The sequence below is a fragment of the Siphateles boraxobius genome, unplaced genomic scaffold (genome assembly GCF_051911475.1).
Source record: "Siphateles boraxobius isolate OS27281-9 unplaced genomic scaffold, OSU_SipBor_1 41, whole genome shotgun sequence".
Classification (NCBI taxonomy): domain Eukaryota; kingdom Metazoa; phylum Chordata; class Actinopteri; order Cypriniformes; family Leuciscidae; genus Siphateles; species Siphateles boraxobius.
Window position 1 is genome coordinate 9,258,316 of NW_027509042.1, and position 15,338 is coordinate 9,273,653.

General features: G+C 35.3%; 2 protein-coding genes across 2 annotated transcripts; both read left to right on the forward strand.

The window, feature by feature from the left end:
* The first annotated feature begins 4,095 nt into the window (after positions 1 to 4,095).
* Positions 4,096 to 10,962, forward strand: sec61a1b (SEC61 translocon subunit alpha 1b). Its single transcript, XM_077198152.1, has 12 exons — positions 4,096 to 4,274; positions 5,028 to 5,095; positions 5,185 to 5,250; positions 5,405 to 5,483; positions 6,753 to 6,884; positions 7,317 to 7,426; positions 8,067 to 8,220; positions 8,308 to 8,468; positions 8,590 to 8,787; positions 9,274 to 9,465; positions 9,562 to 9,638; positions 9,723 to 10,962. Exons 1-12 carry the CDS (start codon positions 4,268 to 4,270, stop codon positions 9,907 to 9,909), a joined length of 1,431 nt encoding a protein of 476 aa, XP_077054267.1. The 5' UTR covers positions 4,096 to 4,267; the 3' UTR covers positions 9,910 to 10,962.
* Positions 10,963 to 11,483: 521 nt separating this feature from the next.
* On the forward strand, positions 11,484 to 14,689 carry emc3 (ER membrane protein complex subunit 3). The gene is made up of 9 exons (XM_077198153.1): positions 11,484 to 11,588; positions 12,060 to 12,250; positions 12,347 to 12,404; positions 12,489 to 12,582; positions 12,692 to 12,796; positions 12,892 to 12,973; positions 13,062 to 13,141; positions 13,588 to 13,670; positions 13,821 to 14,689. Exons 2-9 carry the CDS (start codon positions 12,096 to 12,098, stop codon positions 13,947 to 13,949), a joined length of 786 nt encoding a protein of 261 aa, XP_077054268.1. The 5' UTR covers positions 11,484 to 11,588; positions 12,060 to 12,095; the 3' UTR covers positions 13,950 to 14,689.
* Positions 14,690 to 15,338: the final 649 nt, after the last annotated feature.

Sequence of the window (15,338 nt, forward strand, 5' to 3'; positions counted from 1 at the left end):
GGAAATGTCACATAAACCATAAAATAAATCATTTAACTCTCAGCACAGTTAGCAACTGAAGAATTTTGATCCTGCGTTATGTCAACAGCATATGAAAATAGCAGCTCAAATTGACCATATCTCACTGAGAAATGCAAACACCACAAAAATAAATGAAGCGGAAGGCCTACGTAAAAAACAAACGTTTTGCTTATGTATCACGCTGCTTTCTTCTCAGTCCAGATTCCACATCCTTCCACATGGCTGAAATATTATTCATTTATAATAAATGTACAAGAGGTATATATACACATATAAACAAAAAAATTGCTAAAGCAAGTGCTAAATGACATTTTTCCCCTTATATGACACGACACTGAGATTTAAAAGAAAACAAACCAGTTTGGGGGAGAAAAGAATGTGTGATTTGTGTGGTATTTGCTTGGCCTCACCTCTGTGTTATCTCACAGTTCACTAACCATTATATAACCATTCTGAACAAGTATCTCTTTATTAAAGCGCAGACATCTCTAAACAACAAGCACACCAGAGAATCAGCCGCTGTGTACATAAATCTGTATAAAGTACTGAGCAAAAGGCCATGTGTTCTCTCTGCTCGCTCATTTGTACTTTCCCCGGTTGGTGAATGTTAGTACAGCTCAGTGATAATGTGTGTCAGATCAGATTGGCCTGTCAATTATCATGTTATTACCATTCAACAAATCTGTTTTGATGAACTAGAATTGGTTTTTAATAATGAAAAATTGTCAGTCTGGGGTTCTTCAGTCATTTCTGATCGGAATTTTTTTTATATTTTTTTTTTAAATCGTAGCTTCATCGGAATGGTACGCAACTTGGTGACTTTTATGGTACTTGGTATATGAACACACAAAAAAATTGGGGACATGATTTGAAAAGTCTAAGTGGTCGTAAAAAAAATAGTCACACTCGGGACCTTCGGTCATAAATGACCGCCCTTAGGAAATGAATGGGAAATTGGTAAAAATATGAAAATTCAGAGTTTTTTGTGCGTACAATCTACAAATCAGCCTCGATGCAGAAAAAAAGCACTCAACAGTGAAGGGGTGAATCTCTAAAACATCAAGAGTGGAAAACAGACACATACACTCTCACACACACATACTTATACACACAAAAACACACGCACACACAAATGAACGTGTGTCATTGCAAAAGCTAATTTTGGGAAATGTGTGAAATAAAAGCAATTATTCATCAATGTAAGGAATAAAAAGCACAGCAATGAAAGCATGAGACTGTAAGCCATCAAGGTTGCAAAATAGACACACACACACACACACATGCACGCACGCACACACACACACACACACACACACACACAAACACATACACACACAGGGAAATATGACACTGGTGAAACTGTAACAGAGAAATGTGAGAATATGTAAAAAAACAAATACAGTTACAGTTAGTTACAAATACAGTTAGTATGTGATTAATAAGTAAATATAGTTTATTTATATATATATTATAAATATATATTTATAAATATATTATTTACATATTCAATGAACAGTAACTCTTATTCAAAAGGCAACAGCAATTATGAACAAAAACTAAAATAACAGCAAAAGTATAATAATTGTCAAAAAAATTTGAGAGATAAAAAAGTGTTTTAAATATCATCCTATTTTCCATTTACTGTTTGATAATGATTATACTTTTGCTGTTATTTTAGTTTTTTGTTCATAATTGCTGTTGCCAATTTTGAATAAGAGTTACTGTTCATTGAATTGTACAAAAAATAATTTTAAACCAACCAAACAAACAAAAAACTTGACAAAAATAGTCTTTGAGAATCTCTTATTATATGTTAAAATCCACAACCTGAAAAAAATAGGCAAATATGTTCGAAACAACTAAAATTCACAAGCCTTTCTACAGAGAGCTGTAAATCCATCTATTTGTTACAATATGATACTGCATGATAATTATGCTCACTACTTTCACCAGATGGCACCAATCTGATTTAAAAAAAAAAAAATCCATAGGCCTAGTCTCTAATTTAACCTGAAATACAGCATTAATAAAAATAAAAAAAAAATAAAAAAAAAAATATATATATATATATATATATAATTATGATCATTTTTTTCCCATTGAATATAATAGAAAATGTATATATATATATATATATATATATATATATATATATATATATATATATATATATATATATATATATATATACACATTTTCTATTATATTCAATGGGAAAAAAATGAACATAATTATTGCATAAATATTAATTATTATCTGGAATTCTCTCAGAACACCAAAGAAAAAAAAAATTATTGAACAAAAAAACATTTAATTGATTTTACTGGAAAAAAATATATTTTTATTTTAGGGGTCCGGTCTCTTATGACCGTGAAGGTCCATGTGTGACTGGTAAACGAAGAACCCCAGATGGTTAAAAAATGAACTATCAAGTTTTAAATGTTGCTGTGGTGAATTACTTACATCTTATAAATTACAAAAATATAACTTGAAATATGTAGCCTATATTAAAAATGAATCATAGTATTATATAATATAAAAATAATGGTAATATAATTGGAGGCCTAAATGTCCAAATAAACATTATTATATAAGTGGTATGATTGTAAAAAAAAACATATTAGTACCATAGTTCATAATACTATTTGTTCAAGGACTCTCACCTATATGATTCAACAGTAGAGTGCTTGTCGCAACAGGTTTTTTCATGAATCAATAGTGCAGGGACGCCCCCTGGCGGTGATTTCAGTTACGTTGCTCAGACACAGATTTAAGCATTAATATTGTGTGCTTCTTAATTGTTGCCATTATATGTAAACTACCAATTATATTACGTTGGATTAAATGTTTTCTTTGAAAGTAGTTTGAGTTTTGAGTAACTTTGTCTAATGCATCAAAACGTTCGTCAGTCTCAGCACAGTCAATTAAAAGGCTAAAAGAAACTGCTATCAGTGTCGGAGTAAAGCATTACAAGTATCGCAAGTTAGGTAATCAGATTACTTCTTTCAAGTAACTAGTTAAGTAATGCATTACTTTTAAATTTACAACAAAATATCTGAGATACTTTTTAAAAATAAGTAACACAAGGTACTTTGTTTTCCCATTTATTGACTGACACCTGAGCTCTGTCCCCCAAATCGTTTGTGAGGTACAGAGGTGAGGTGTTGTATGCACTGTTTAATCATGATGCATTGTACAGTTCTACTAAATGTGAGCATGCATTTACTCATCTCACTTGCACAAAAACAGATTCAGTATTCCTAAAAATGGATAAAACAGTTGAATGCAAACTCACAATATTACACAAACCTGTAATAATAAAATATAACACATTAGCCTACTTAATTAATTGAATCTCACTTTATTATCCGTAAAGTACAGATGTACATTTGCTCTTCCTTCCGCCTGAGGATTATTTATTTCACTTTTGGTGTGAAAGGGCCTATACAATTGCCAAAAAAATAACGTTTGCATTTTTTTGTTATTAAAAAAACAAACATGAGAGCACAGCCCAAGTAACGCCAAAGTAACGAAACACATTATTTCCCATAAAAGTAACTATTTTATGCAATTAGTTACTTTTTAAGAAGTAACGCGATATTTTAACGCGTTACCTTTTAAAAGCAACTCTCCCCAACACTGATTGCAATGTGCCATAATTCAACAATTCTAATCAAGTGATTTGAGATATTCTTCCGCAAGGGGGCGCATGGAGGCTCACGAAGCAGAATCTCCTTTAAAAGAATTGAAATCTCAGGTAGCCCACATTAAATAGACAATAAACAAAAGTTTGTTCCGGGAATGCATACAGAAATATATCCCAGCAACCTCTAGGCTACTTTAGAACAGTATGTTATGCCATTGTGTCAAAGATTATATAACTGTGAGAAAAGTCACATTTATCACATGACTACCTCAAGCCTGTTCGAACAATAATACACGTGTAAACAAATCACACACTGAGAAACCTAAATATCCACTGATGTACTGCGTGAAAAGATAAAACGGCAAACTATCATCATGCCTACGTATTTATTACGCAGCATCAGAGACGACTTCCGGGCCACTAATCCCGCCCTTTCCAGTTATTCATTTTCCATTCAACCCACTATTTCTGTGGCTCAGACACTGACGTGTATCTCTGTGCTCTGGGTGATGACGTGTCCTGAACACGCTCCTCTCGTAGAGCTACTTACTGACCGGTGATTGCTAACCGCTAGTTTGGGACCGTCATCAGAGGAACACCATGGCCAGTGAGTCTTCATCGTTTTTACTGTACTTTCAGTCTATTAACAAGTAGTGCAATGCATTCTGTAGTTATAAACAACTGGTATTTTAACAATAACTGGTTAGCCGCAGTTTTTATTTGGTCATTAAACATTAGCAACTGTATTTTGCTATCAGAATCTAATGTTGTTTATTGTTTTATAATTAGGATCACAGAAACACGTTGTTTGACTTTTATTTGGTCGTTTAAAATGTTACTTTATTGGTTTAATTTGTAATTCCACTGGTTTTTAAAAGCGACTATGCCCGGCTAGTAACGCTAACGTTACTAACGTTAGCTCCGTAAACTAGCCTTGTCAAAAATGCATTTGTTGTTTATTATTTCATTGCTTAGAAGATGATTGTTTTGTAAACCTGTAAAATTGCACTCAAGTAATTTCGTTAGAACCATGGTGTGTGAAAATATAACGCTAACTTCACATAAAAATCTGCCAACTATGATAATAATCATTTTTGTGTATGGTAGCGTGATTTGTGTTAGTTTAATGCATGCATTTGGTGGACAGATGGTTTTTGATCGTGTTATTTGGGTCAGGGTTTTCTTCTTGGACTGAATGATGACGTTGCAAGATAGAGATTCAAGCAACTTGTTTGACCTCCAAAAACTCTAAAGCCACGTCGTCTGAATTCCCAAGAGCTCCTGGGATAGTATCATTGTCTTGTTTTCTCATGTTAGGTCAAATAACTGTAAACACAAGTGCTCTGCTTTTCTTTTTCAGTTAAATTCCTGGAGGTGATAAAGCCATTCTGTGCGGTTTTACCTGAGATCCAGAAACCAGAAAGGAGGGTATGCAGTTAGATTTCATCTCAACATCTTGCATTAATAGTTCTTGTGGCACTTCAGTGATACTAACTCTTTGAATCTCTTCACCACAGATTCAGTTTAGAGAAAAAGTGTTATGGACCGCAATTACCCTGTTCATCTTTCTGGTGTGCTGCCAGGTATGTTTACTCTGTCAACCCCTAAGCTCTTAGTGCTGTAAACTGTTGATGATCAACAAATCATTCTTGTGCATTTATAAACATCTCAAACCAAACATTACCATCTTTTGATGTTTTTATTGGTTTAAATTATCTCATATAATCTGTCCTCCAGATTCCCCTCTTTGGAATCATGTCTTCAGACTCAGCAGATCCCTTTTACTGGATGAGAGTGATTCTTGCATCCAACAGAGGTGCGTATACCTGAATCAGCAATGTCAGACAGTGATTGAATCAGATAAATGATTTAATCAAATATTGTTGGCTGGTTAATTTGCTCATAATTCTATAATTGGATTTTAAAGCAGCACTATGCAGTTTTTTTAGCTTAACTGAAAAGCTTCAGAGTTATTGGAATGGTTATATGACTCTTTTCGGGTTGAATGGTGGTCATTTCGCCCCCCCTCCTGGTGCCTGTGAGTGGAAAAACCGCACTTGCAACATTGGGCCGGCGGTCCGCCGGCCTCAGCGTCAGGAAGTATCGCGTGATTTCAGCTCTCGCAATGTAACTAATTGCTTTACGGCACTGCACACATTACATGCATACACGCCCCCATCCAGATCCAGCTAGCTATAAGAACAACTATTGTCATGGCTAAACTGGCATATAAGCAGAAAGCTAGGAAAGCATTGTCGGAGGAACAGAGAAAGAGGAAACGGCAGACTGACCGAGCGAGGAGTCAGACACGAGTACATTTCAGACCTGCCTTTTCAGAATGGAGAAAAAAACGAAGAAAGCGCGGTCGGAAGAGTCTAGAAAAAGCTGACTAGAATCTGACAGCGCAAGGAACCGGACAAGAGTCCTACTCGCTCAGGCATTCACTGTTAAAATTCCTGCGATTATCATGAGAACAGTTGTCAATATCTCACATAATTATCAGGACATAAAGAAGCCTACACGTTGTAAATAGTTTAAATGAGCGCAATTTGCAAACTATTATGATAAATTGCAATAATCATGTCTAACAACATCATAACGGACATTGTTATGAAATAATGCGTACATGATGTAACTTTATTGATCTGGCATTTAGGCTCAGGTTAGCCTAACGCGGTAGGCTACTTTATTATTATAAAGTGGAGACTGGAGAGGCCGTGAGTGCAGATCATAGACTGTCACGTTCTGCGTGAGTTACGACAGTAACGTTAAATACAAGTACTCTACAGCGACTCTAGGGATCACTGTTTGACAAAAACGGAATTCCTGCATAGTGCTGCTTAAATGATTTTAAGCACCCATGCTAATTGTAAGTCCATCAACATCTGCCAATAACTGTGATTTGTTTAGTTGTCAATTAATTATACAAAATTATCCCATATAGTGAATTTAGAGTAAATATTATCTAATTTTGTTACACATAATTTTTATTTTTATATTGGTATCCTGCGTTTGCAAAATCCCAAATAGGCCAACCATTAGTTGAGTAACAATTGAATTAAAGCTTAAAAAATGTGTGTTTCAGGAACTCTGATGGAGTTGGGTATCTCTCCTATTGTGACGTCTGGTCTAATCATGCAGCTGCTGGCTGGAGCTAAAATCATTGAAGTTGGAGACACACCTAAAGACAGAGCGCTCTTCAACGGAGCTCAGAAACGTAAGGCAACCCTTTCTCTTTTACACTATATGAGTCCTGTCCTTGATTTTGATTGTGCATTTGTGGAACTCAACATTTAATTCTATTATTATATTTGAATGACGGGCCAAAATAATACTTAAAATGTTATTATTTAGTTACTTCATTTATTCTATTAATTTGATCATTTACAGTCGACCAGTTTTGATTGTAAAATACACCCCTTCAGGCTCTGCCATCTTGCAACAATGCAAGATTATAATAATGCATTATCGTTTACCAGTTGCACATCTTTCCTGTGGTCTTTGATATACTTAGCTAAGTTACTTCACTGCTTGAAAGTAATAGAAATGTCTAATGCAGCTCCCATTGCAGTAATGCTTGTGGAAAACCCATCTTAATGTTTGTAAGATTGTTTCTGTAAGATATCTAACTGTGAGATTTTTCCACCAGTCTTTGGCATGATCATCACCATTGGCCAGGCTATTGTGTATGTTATGACTGGCATGTATGGAGACCCTTCAGAGATGGGTGCGGGAGTCTGCCTCCTCATCATCATCCAGGTTAATTCACATTCTCTCTATTCTCTATTATATCGACAGGTGCTTGAAATAATTAGACGTTTTAGGAATGATAAACTGATATATTGGTAAGTATATTTTTCAGCTGATAACCTTTTCTATAGAAGCATTTGGGTCTGACTGAATCTCCTGATAGGATTGTGAATGGATAATGCACATTTTCTGTTTCAGTCATTTCATATTGTGTATCGTGTGCATTTTTAATTATAGTACTCCTCATTCTAGAAACTATCGTAGACAAGAACTTTTAAAATAACATTTGATCTATTTTTACCTTATTGTGGATTTTTTTATTTATTTTATCTCACATCAAGTTATTAGATGACACTGGTGGTTGTTAAGTTGTCTGTAAAATCACAAGACTTCGCTCTAGCTAATGAAGTGACCTATGTAGGCATTGTGTAAATCTCATCTGTTTGCTTTCGGATCTAACCCAATCTATGCAAATGAGCGCATATAAACAAACTGATTGATCAACATATTGTATCTTGTCAGTCTTATCTTGTGCTCCATTTTGTGAAGAGCTTCATCCTTTCTGTTGAAAACACCTTGCTTTAGTGGTGGTCTGCATGCTCTGTATAGAGTTGATCACTTAATGATGTTGATGATCTGTTCTCTGTAGCTGTTTGTGGCCGGTCTGATCGTGTTGCTGCTGGATGAGTTGCTGCAAAAGGGTTATGGTTTGGGCTCTGGTATCTCTCTCTTCATTGCCACAAACATCTGTGAGACAATCGTATGGAAGGCGTTCAGCCCAACCACAGTCAACACAGGAAGAGGTTTGTGTTCAGGATGAAGTATCTTGTTTTTAAACATTCTGTGGTGTCATAAGTAATGCTGACTGATTTTTCTTTGTGTACATTCAGGTACTGAGTTTGAGGGAGCCATTATTGCTCTGTTCCACCTGTTGGCCACTCGTACTGATAAAGTACGGGCTCTGAGAGAGGCCTTCTACAGACAGAACCTGCCCAACCTCATGAACCTCATCTCTACAGTCTTCGTCTTTGCTGTAGTCATATACTTCCAGGTTAGTGGATTGTTTAACGGAGGTGTTTGCTAAGGTCTCGCTGTTGCTCAAATCCTAATCCGAATTAGCTGACAACATTTATCAGAGTCTAACTACGTATATATTTTTTCTTGTTCCACAGGGCTTCAGAGTCGACCTCCCTATTAAATCGGCACGTTACCGTGGCCAGTACAACACATATCCCATCAAACTCTTCTACACCTCCAACATTCCCATCATCCTGCAGTCTGCACTGGTGTCCAACCTTTACGTCATATCTCAAATGCTCTCCACTCGCTTCAGTGGGAACTTCTTGGTCAATCTGCTGGGGACTTGGTCGGTAAGTGACCATGTATAAGTTATTTGTTACTTTAAAATATTTGCGTTGTCTGAAAAGTTATTTTTCGTTTAAAAATGATTCTATATGATTTGTTTTCATCCTTGTTAAGTGTTTTTAATTTAGCATTTTGATTTAGATTACAGTTAGAATATGCTAATAGTAATAATCATTTAATTTAATAATTTTAAGTACTTGTCAGTCATTCTGTGGCCACTTTTATATTTGCTGAAGCCCCTCTGGTGGGCCCTAGTTGGGAACCACTGTTTTAAATTATGCACACATACAAGATCAAACTTTATCTGGCCTAGAAAACTAATTAATCTGCACCTGTTTGGTCTGCCATCATAGAGGCTGCCATTTCGAAATCACATGACCAGACGAATTTTGCTCATTTTAGCTTGCTTATCAGACTCTTTGGGTTGTATAACAAATTATTTAAAAAATACTTGGGGCACCTATAATGTGTGTGTTTGTTTCTGTTAACAGGATAGCTCAAGTGGAGGGCCAGCTCGTGCTTACCCAGTAGGAGGTCTGTGCTACTACCTCTCTCCCCCAGAGTCTTTTGGTACAGTTCTGGATGATCCAGTTCATGCCATCATTTACATCATCTTCATGCTGGGATCCTGTGCCTTTTTTTCTAAGACCTGGATTGAGGTGTCTGGATCCTCTGCTAAAGATGTAAGCGCGTTAGGCTATTCCTGCTTCCTGATCACACAGACCTACACTGCACAGTTGATTTAAGAGGGCTTTATATGTTAATTTTGCATTACTTAGGTCGCCAAACAGCTGAAAGAACAGCAGATGGTTATGAGAGGACACAGAGAAACTTCTATGGTCCATGAACTCAACAGGTAAAACATGCAGAGCACTCAAATTTAATTAGATGCAATGAGTCAAATATGGAATAACTTAATTTTTTTTTTATCTTCATTTAGGTACATACCCACTGCTGCAGCTTTTGGAGGCCTGTGCATAGGGGGTCTGTCAGTCATGGCTGACTTCCTGGGAGCCATCGGTTCAGGAACTGGAATTTTGTTGGCCGTCACAATCATCTACCAATACTTTGAGATCTTTGTGAAAGAACAGAGTGAAGTGGGCAGCATGGGTGCTCTCCTCTTTTAGTACCGCCCTCTGTGACCACATCAGACTGTCTGAATTTATAAGGTTAAGTTCTTTTATATGATTTTTGTTTTATTAAATGCACAAATTCAATGTTCTACATCAAGGATGTGTTCCCATCGTGCGTCTGATCCTGACCTGTAGTGGCTGGCTTTGCACCAGAGTTGCAGACTGAATTTTGTTTTGCTCTCTAGGGGAAAATATGGCAGCTTGATATCTCCGTATTAAGTATGGGAATGTAACCATCCACTCTTTCTTTTTTTTTTTTTTTTGTAAAATCTCCCAAGCCAGAATCTGTCTATAGATGTTTCGGATTCTATTTAATTCCATTTCAATTATGCATAATAGAAGAAACATGTCCAAACCTGATCCACATTTGATACGCCCTGCAGTTGTCTCTCTGTATGTGTGTGATGAGGTTAGCGCAATGTTATATCATGGCAACAGTTGATAATATGGTGTAAATAAAAATAGATTTTTACGGTTGGTATGCGTACTTTTGCCCACTGAGTGTGAAAACGTTGGATTGGTTGTTAAAATTTGCCCAGGTTTATCAATGCCATTTCTTTGAGATTACTGCATTGGATTTGTTGAGGTTTTGCCAACATTTTTTTTCATTATATTTATGTTTGTTGTTTTTCTTGTATCTACAAGCTATTCTAAAATAGTTCTGTGCATTTCAGCAACACTACTTAATGTTTCTATTATCGCCCCCCTTTTAGATCTAATTAGCTTTGGTTTCTTTTAGTGGACCAAATGCAGCAGAAACTGCCTGTTTATGAATATGCCAGTGTTGATATGAGAGGATGTGGTTTGTGATAGTGTTTCATTTGTTGTTTTCTTATACAGACCACAGTATTAAATTTTGTTGCGAATACTTTTGGAGTTTTGTTCTTTTAATTTTCACATTTTAATTTTACATTTTGAGCACACATTTTTACTATTCTCAAAGATGTTATTTGTTGGCAAAAGACTTACTTCAGAGTGAAAAAATGATTACTGTGCATAATCCACATGGCTACCCCATTCCATAAATAAATAGAAAAAACTTCAAAATAATTTGTTATTTTTTGTGTTTGTCATATGCTTTCTTTTGCATGACCTCATCCTGATAATAAAATAAAAATGTTCATAGTGTCCTGTCAGATGCAATGTCAAATCCACTTAGAATGCTGAATATTGAGTGACAGAGAATACAATAATAAAAAAAAATATTAAATGAAATGTTGTAGTATTTAACAATACACTGAAATCTTAGAATTAGGTAAATTATACTCATGTATTATGTTTTTTAAATCGATCACCCTATTATCCTAAGAATTTGGGGTCAATTTAGATAAATGGGAAAAGCTGCATTTTATATCTACATATATATATATATATATATATTAATACCAAAATTATTGTTTTATCAAAAATATTTTTAATATTAACATTATTAATAATATTAACATTATTACATGTAATTATAAAATAACATTATTTTATATTTATCCATTAGAATGACATTTATATGCCATATTTCTTTGACTTTGAAATTTAATTATGAAAATGGCTTTTATTCTGAAAAGCTGTTCGTGGATGCTCATCTTTGCAGCTGCAGTGCCTCGATGGTGTCGCATCCTGTCTTGAGTCGTTGTCGGGCTTCGCTGAGATATACCATCATTTGAATAAGACAGCAGGTACAATAAATGCATTATGATAAAGTTGTCGCAACAGGTAGCGTGGGAAATACAGCATATGGTCGGTGTTAGTGTGTACATGCCAATAAAATGTGTATCGATTCGCCTCCCTAAGCCTGAAAGAAGGTTGTTAGCAACAAGCTAGCCCTTGACTCGTCGTTACAATGGGTGGATAATAGCAATATGAAGCTCTTGTGTGTTTTTGTGTGTTTTGTATGGTAAAACAGGTAGAGACATCATACACATGTATGAGCTTGACATGAATATGAATAAATCAATTGTCAAACGTTCGGTAAAATGTAACTCCATCCTCAAAATACTGCCATACAGAGAATCGAATACTAACTTAAGATCATAGTAAAAAAAAAAAAATCATAAAAAAAATTCTGATCAGAGTGCTGTCCTTTTATATTCATGGTAATTTAAGAGGAAGAGATGATTATATTTAAACTTATTGTTTGTCTGTTTTAGGGTGCTCATTTCCCATCATCATCCCTTTACAGAAGCATGGCTGAGCCCGAGCTCCTCCTGGACTCCAACATTCGCCTTTGGGTTGTGCTGCCTATTGTATTTATTACGTTTCTGGTTGGAGTGATCCGCCATTATGTCTCAATTCTGTTACAAAGTGACAAGAAGCTCACGTTAGAGCAGGTCTCAGACAGGTAACTTTCATTGGACTGTTTAATTATCCATCCTCATGTGTTTTGCACCGCGCATTACAGAACATTAAAGATTTGTGCTTCATGTTCTCTACACAGCCAGGTTCTCATCCGGAGCAGAGTTTTACGGGAAAATGGAAAATATATCCCCAAACAAGTGAGCCCTTCTTATCTTTTTGTGTCTTTTGATTGAGGCGTTACCGGAGCATTGAAACTGAAATGTTTTCTCTTACTAAAACAGTCTTTTTTGATGAGAAAATTCTACTTCAATAATCAAGAAGATGGCTTTTTCAAAAAAACCAAAAGAAAGGTAGTCCCACCCTCTCCAATGACTGGTGAGTCGTTCTAAACTGAAATTCTTTTATTATGCATTCTTTTATGTCATCATAAAATTATAGTCTGGATTGAGCGACAAGGTTAATGTGATGATATTTACTCAATTAGATCCCAGCATGTTGACGGACATGATGAAAGGCAATGTGACAAATGTCCTGCCTATGATCCTTATTGGTGGTTGGATCAACTGGACCTTCTCTGGGTTTGTCACAAGTAAGAGATACGGTTTTTGTTATCAAATATGGCTTCTTGTTGTCCATTCTCAAAGAATTCATCCTAGCGCATTTATAATTCTGTTCTCTCCCAAGCAAAGGTACCGTTCCCTCTCACTCTCCGCTTCAAGCCGATGCTGCAGCAGGGAATTGAGTTGCTCTCTCTAGATGCCTCCTGGTTAGAGCTCTCACCTTGAGTGTTTTTCATGTTCTTATTTCATTCAAAGCTGTATCTTTAAATAACCTCTTGCTGTATGCCTCCACAGGGTGAGTTCAGCATCTTGGTATTTCCTGAATGTCTTTGGTCTCAGGAGCATGTATTCTCTTATTCTCGGACAGGACAATGGTAAATAACTTTACTGATGTCCAACGGTGATGCCATATTGTAAAATTGATTAAAATTTGTCAGTTGTCAGCAATGAAATAATGTTTTAAAATGTAAAAAATTGCATTTTGCCGATTTAATAAAATGTGTACTGTAGCAATAGCTTTTACCTTAAATTTGTGCCGTAAAATTCAAATTAATTTTAGAATTATAAGCATATTTTTGAGCTTTGTATCATTTACTTATGGTAGTATATATCAAAGTCCCTTTCAAGTTGGTGGCCATATTTGCAACGTCAATTTCCGTCATTAAAAGCTTACATTTCAGATGGGTAGTTGTCTACCAATTGGTGTTTGTCTCTTTTTTTATTTACAAGGTGGAATTTGGGTCGCCCATTATGAGTGCACTGTCTTCGTATATCTAAAGTCTTTGCTTTATATGAATTAATTTTCATACATTTGCAACAGGTGCAGATCAGTCTCGCATCATGCAGGAACAGATGAGTGGTGCTGCAATGGCAATGCCTGCTGACACAAACAAGGCATTCAAGGTATCAGCTGAACTCTAAAGTTAATACATTTAATCTGTTATTTTTTTGTTTATTTTATATATTATTTTGAAGGTGGAAACTAAATCTTCCTATTTTTTTTTCTTTTAAGATTTATGTGTATAAATGTTCTGTACTTTCTGTTTTTCCTAGGCTGAATGGGAGGCACTGGAGTTGACCGATCACCAGTGGGCCTTGGAGAATGTTGAGGAGGATCTGATGAGTAAGGACTTGGATATGTCTGGGATGTTCAGCAAAGACTTGCCAACGGGCATCTTCTAAGTGCCTGTCGACTACTGAGATGTTTTGGAGGACCTCATGACAATACAAGAGTGAATCGTCGGACTGGTTGTGGGAGTGACACAACGCTTCCATTCAGATTTCTAGAAAGTGTCATAAAGCTCATTGCAGACATATAACATTTTGTGTCATTTGCATGCAGCATTCCCCCATCATTCATTTTGATCAGACTTAAGTGTCATATTGTGACAAAGCTTTAAGCTTTTTAAATTATCTCTTACATTCATACAACGCAACATAAAAATTACAGTGCACCCCATAGTGTAGCATGTGGCCTGGTTTTCTTGCAAACATTCCCAAATGATTATTGCTGTTGTTTAACTTTTCATTAACTTTAGTTGTTTTAAGAGCCCCTTGTTATTGTTTTACTAGGACCATTTGATTTTTTGGACCAAGTAGGCAAACAGGAAGTTTTAGGAAGTATTGTGATTTAAAAGTGGAACAGTCCTTAACTTAGGTTCAGTTACATGAATAGTATATTGCTAGCATTTTAGATGGTTACTTATGGTGCCAATAATACACCATACACTGAATATGTAGTAAAAAAATTTTTTTTTTTGGCCATTAAACTAAATAAGATTGGAGATAAAGATTTATTGGCATGTTTAATAGATTTATTTGACTTCTATTAAAAATCATCTTTGGTTTTATAAAATAAAATTTCCTAACTACATTTACTGGATGTGTAGATTTGTAATACAGCCTGTTTTACTAAACCGTGACTCACTGTTCTGTATTCTGTATTTATTTTATGATTTAATTTATTTTTCTGAAGAAAAGCAGATCCACCATTAAAGCTGAGATAGTCTTATTTGACCCCATTTACTTTAAAAAAATTATGTTTCTGGTCTGATTGTGCTATTTCTTTACAGCATGATGTTCCAAAGAAAAGGACATGCTATTGTCCTCTATTGTCTTCTATTTTTGTTGAAAAGTTACAATTTGCTCTGCCTCTTAGGGCTGATGTTTCCAAACTCTTTTTCCAATTCCTCAGATTCAACTGCTGCCACTCTTCATATAATTATGATTTAGTTAAAAAACAAGACAATAGACGAAATATAATTTGCATCTGCATTAAAAATGCTCACATTTGTTTACTTAGCGTTTTTTAAACATTTTCATAAAATGATATTTATTAAAACCAATTCCATTTCATTTTCATGTTAATAAAGCCGTTATACAATTAAGTTTAGAGCGTATTTTCAGTATGGTTTATGAATCTATATGGAAGCTTGTTTTCTGCCCAAAAAGGTGCGACTTTTTATCTAACAATTCGAACTATTTTTTTCGCGCTATTCTGGATTTTACTCAGAATTGTGAGATGATATACTCGATTGTGAGTTATAAAGATGTAAACTTGCAATTGCAAGA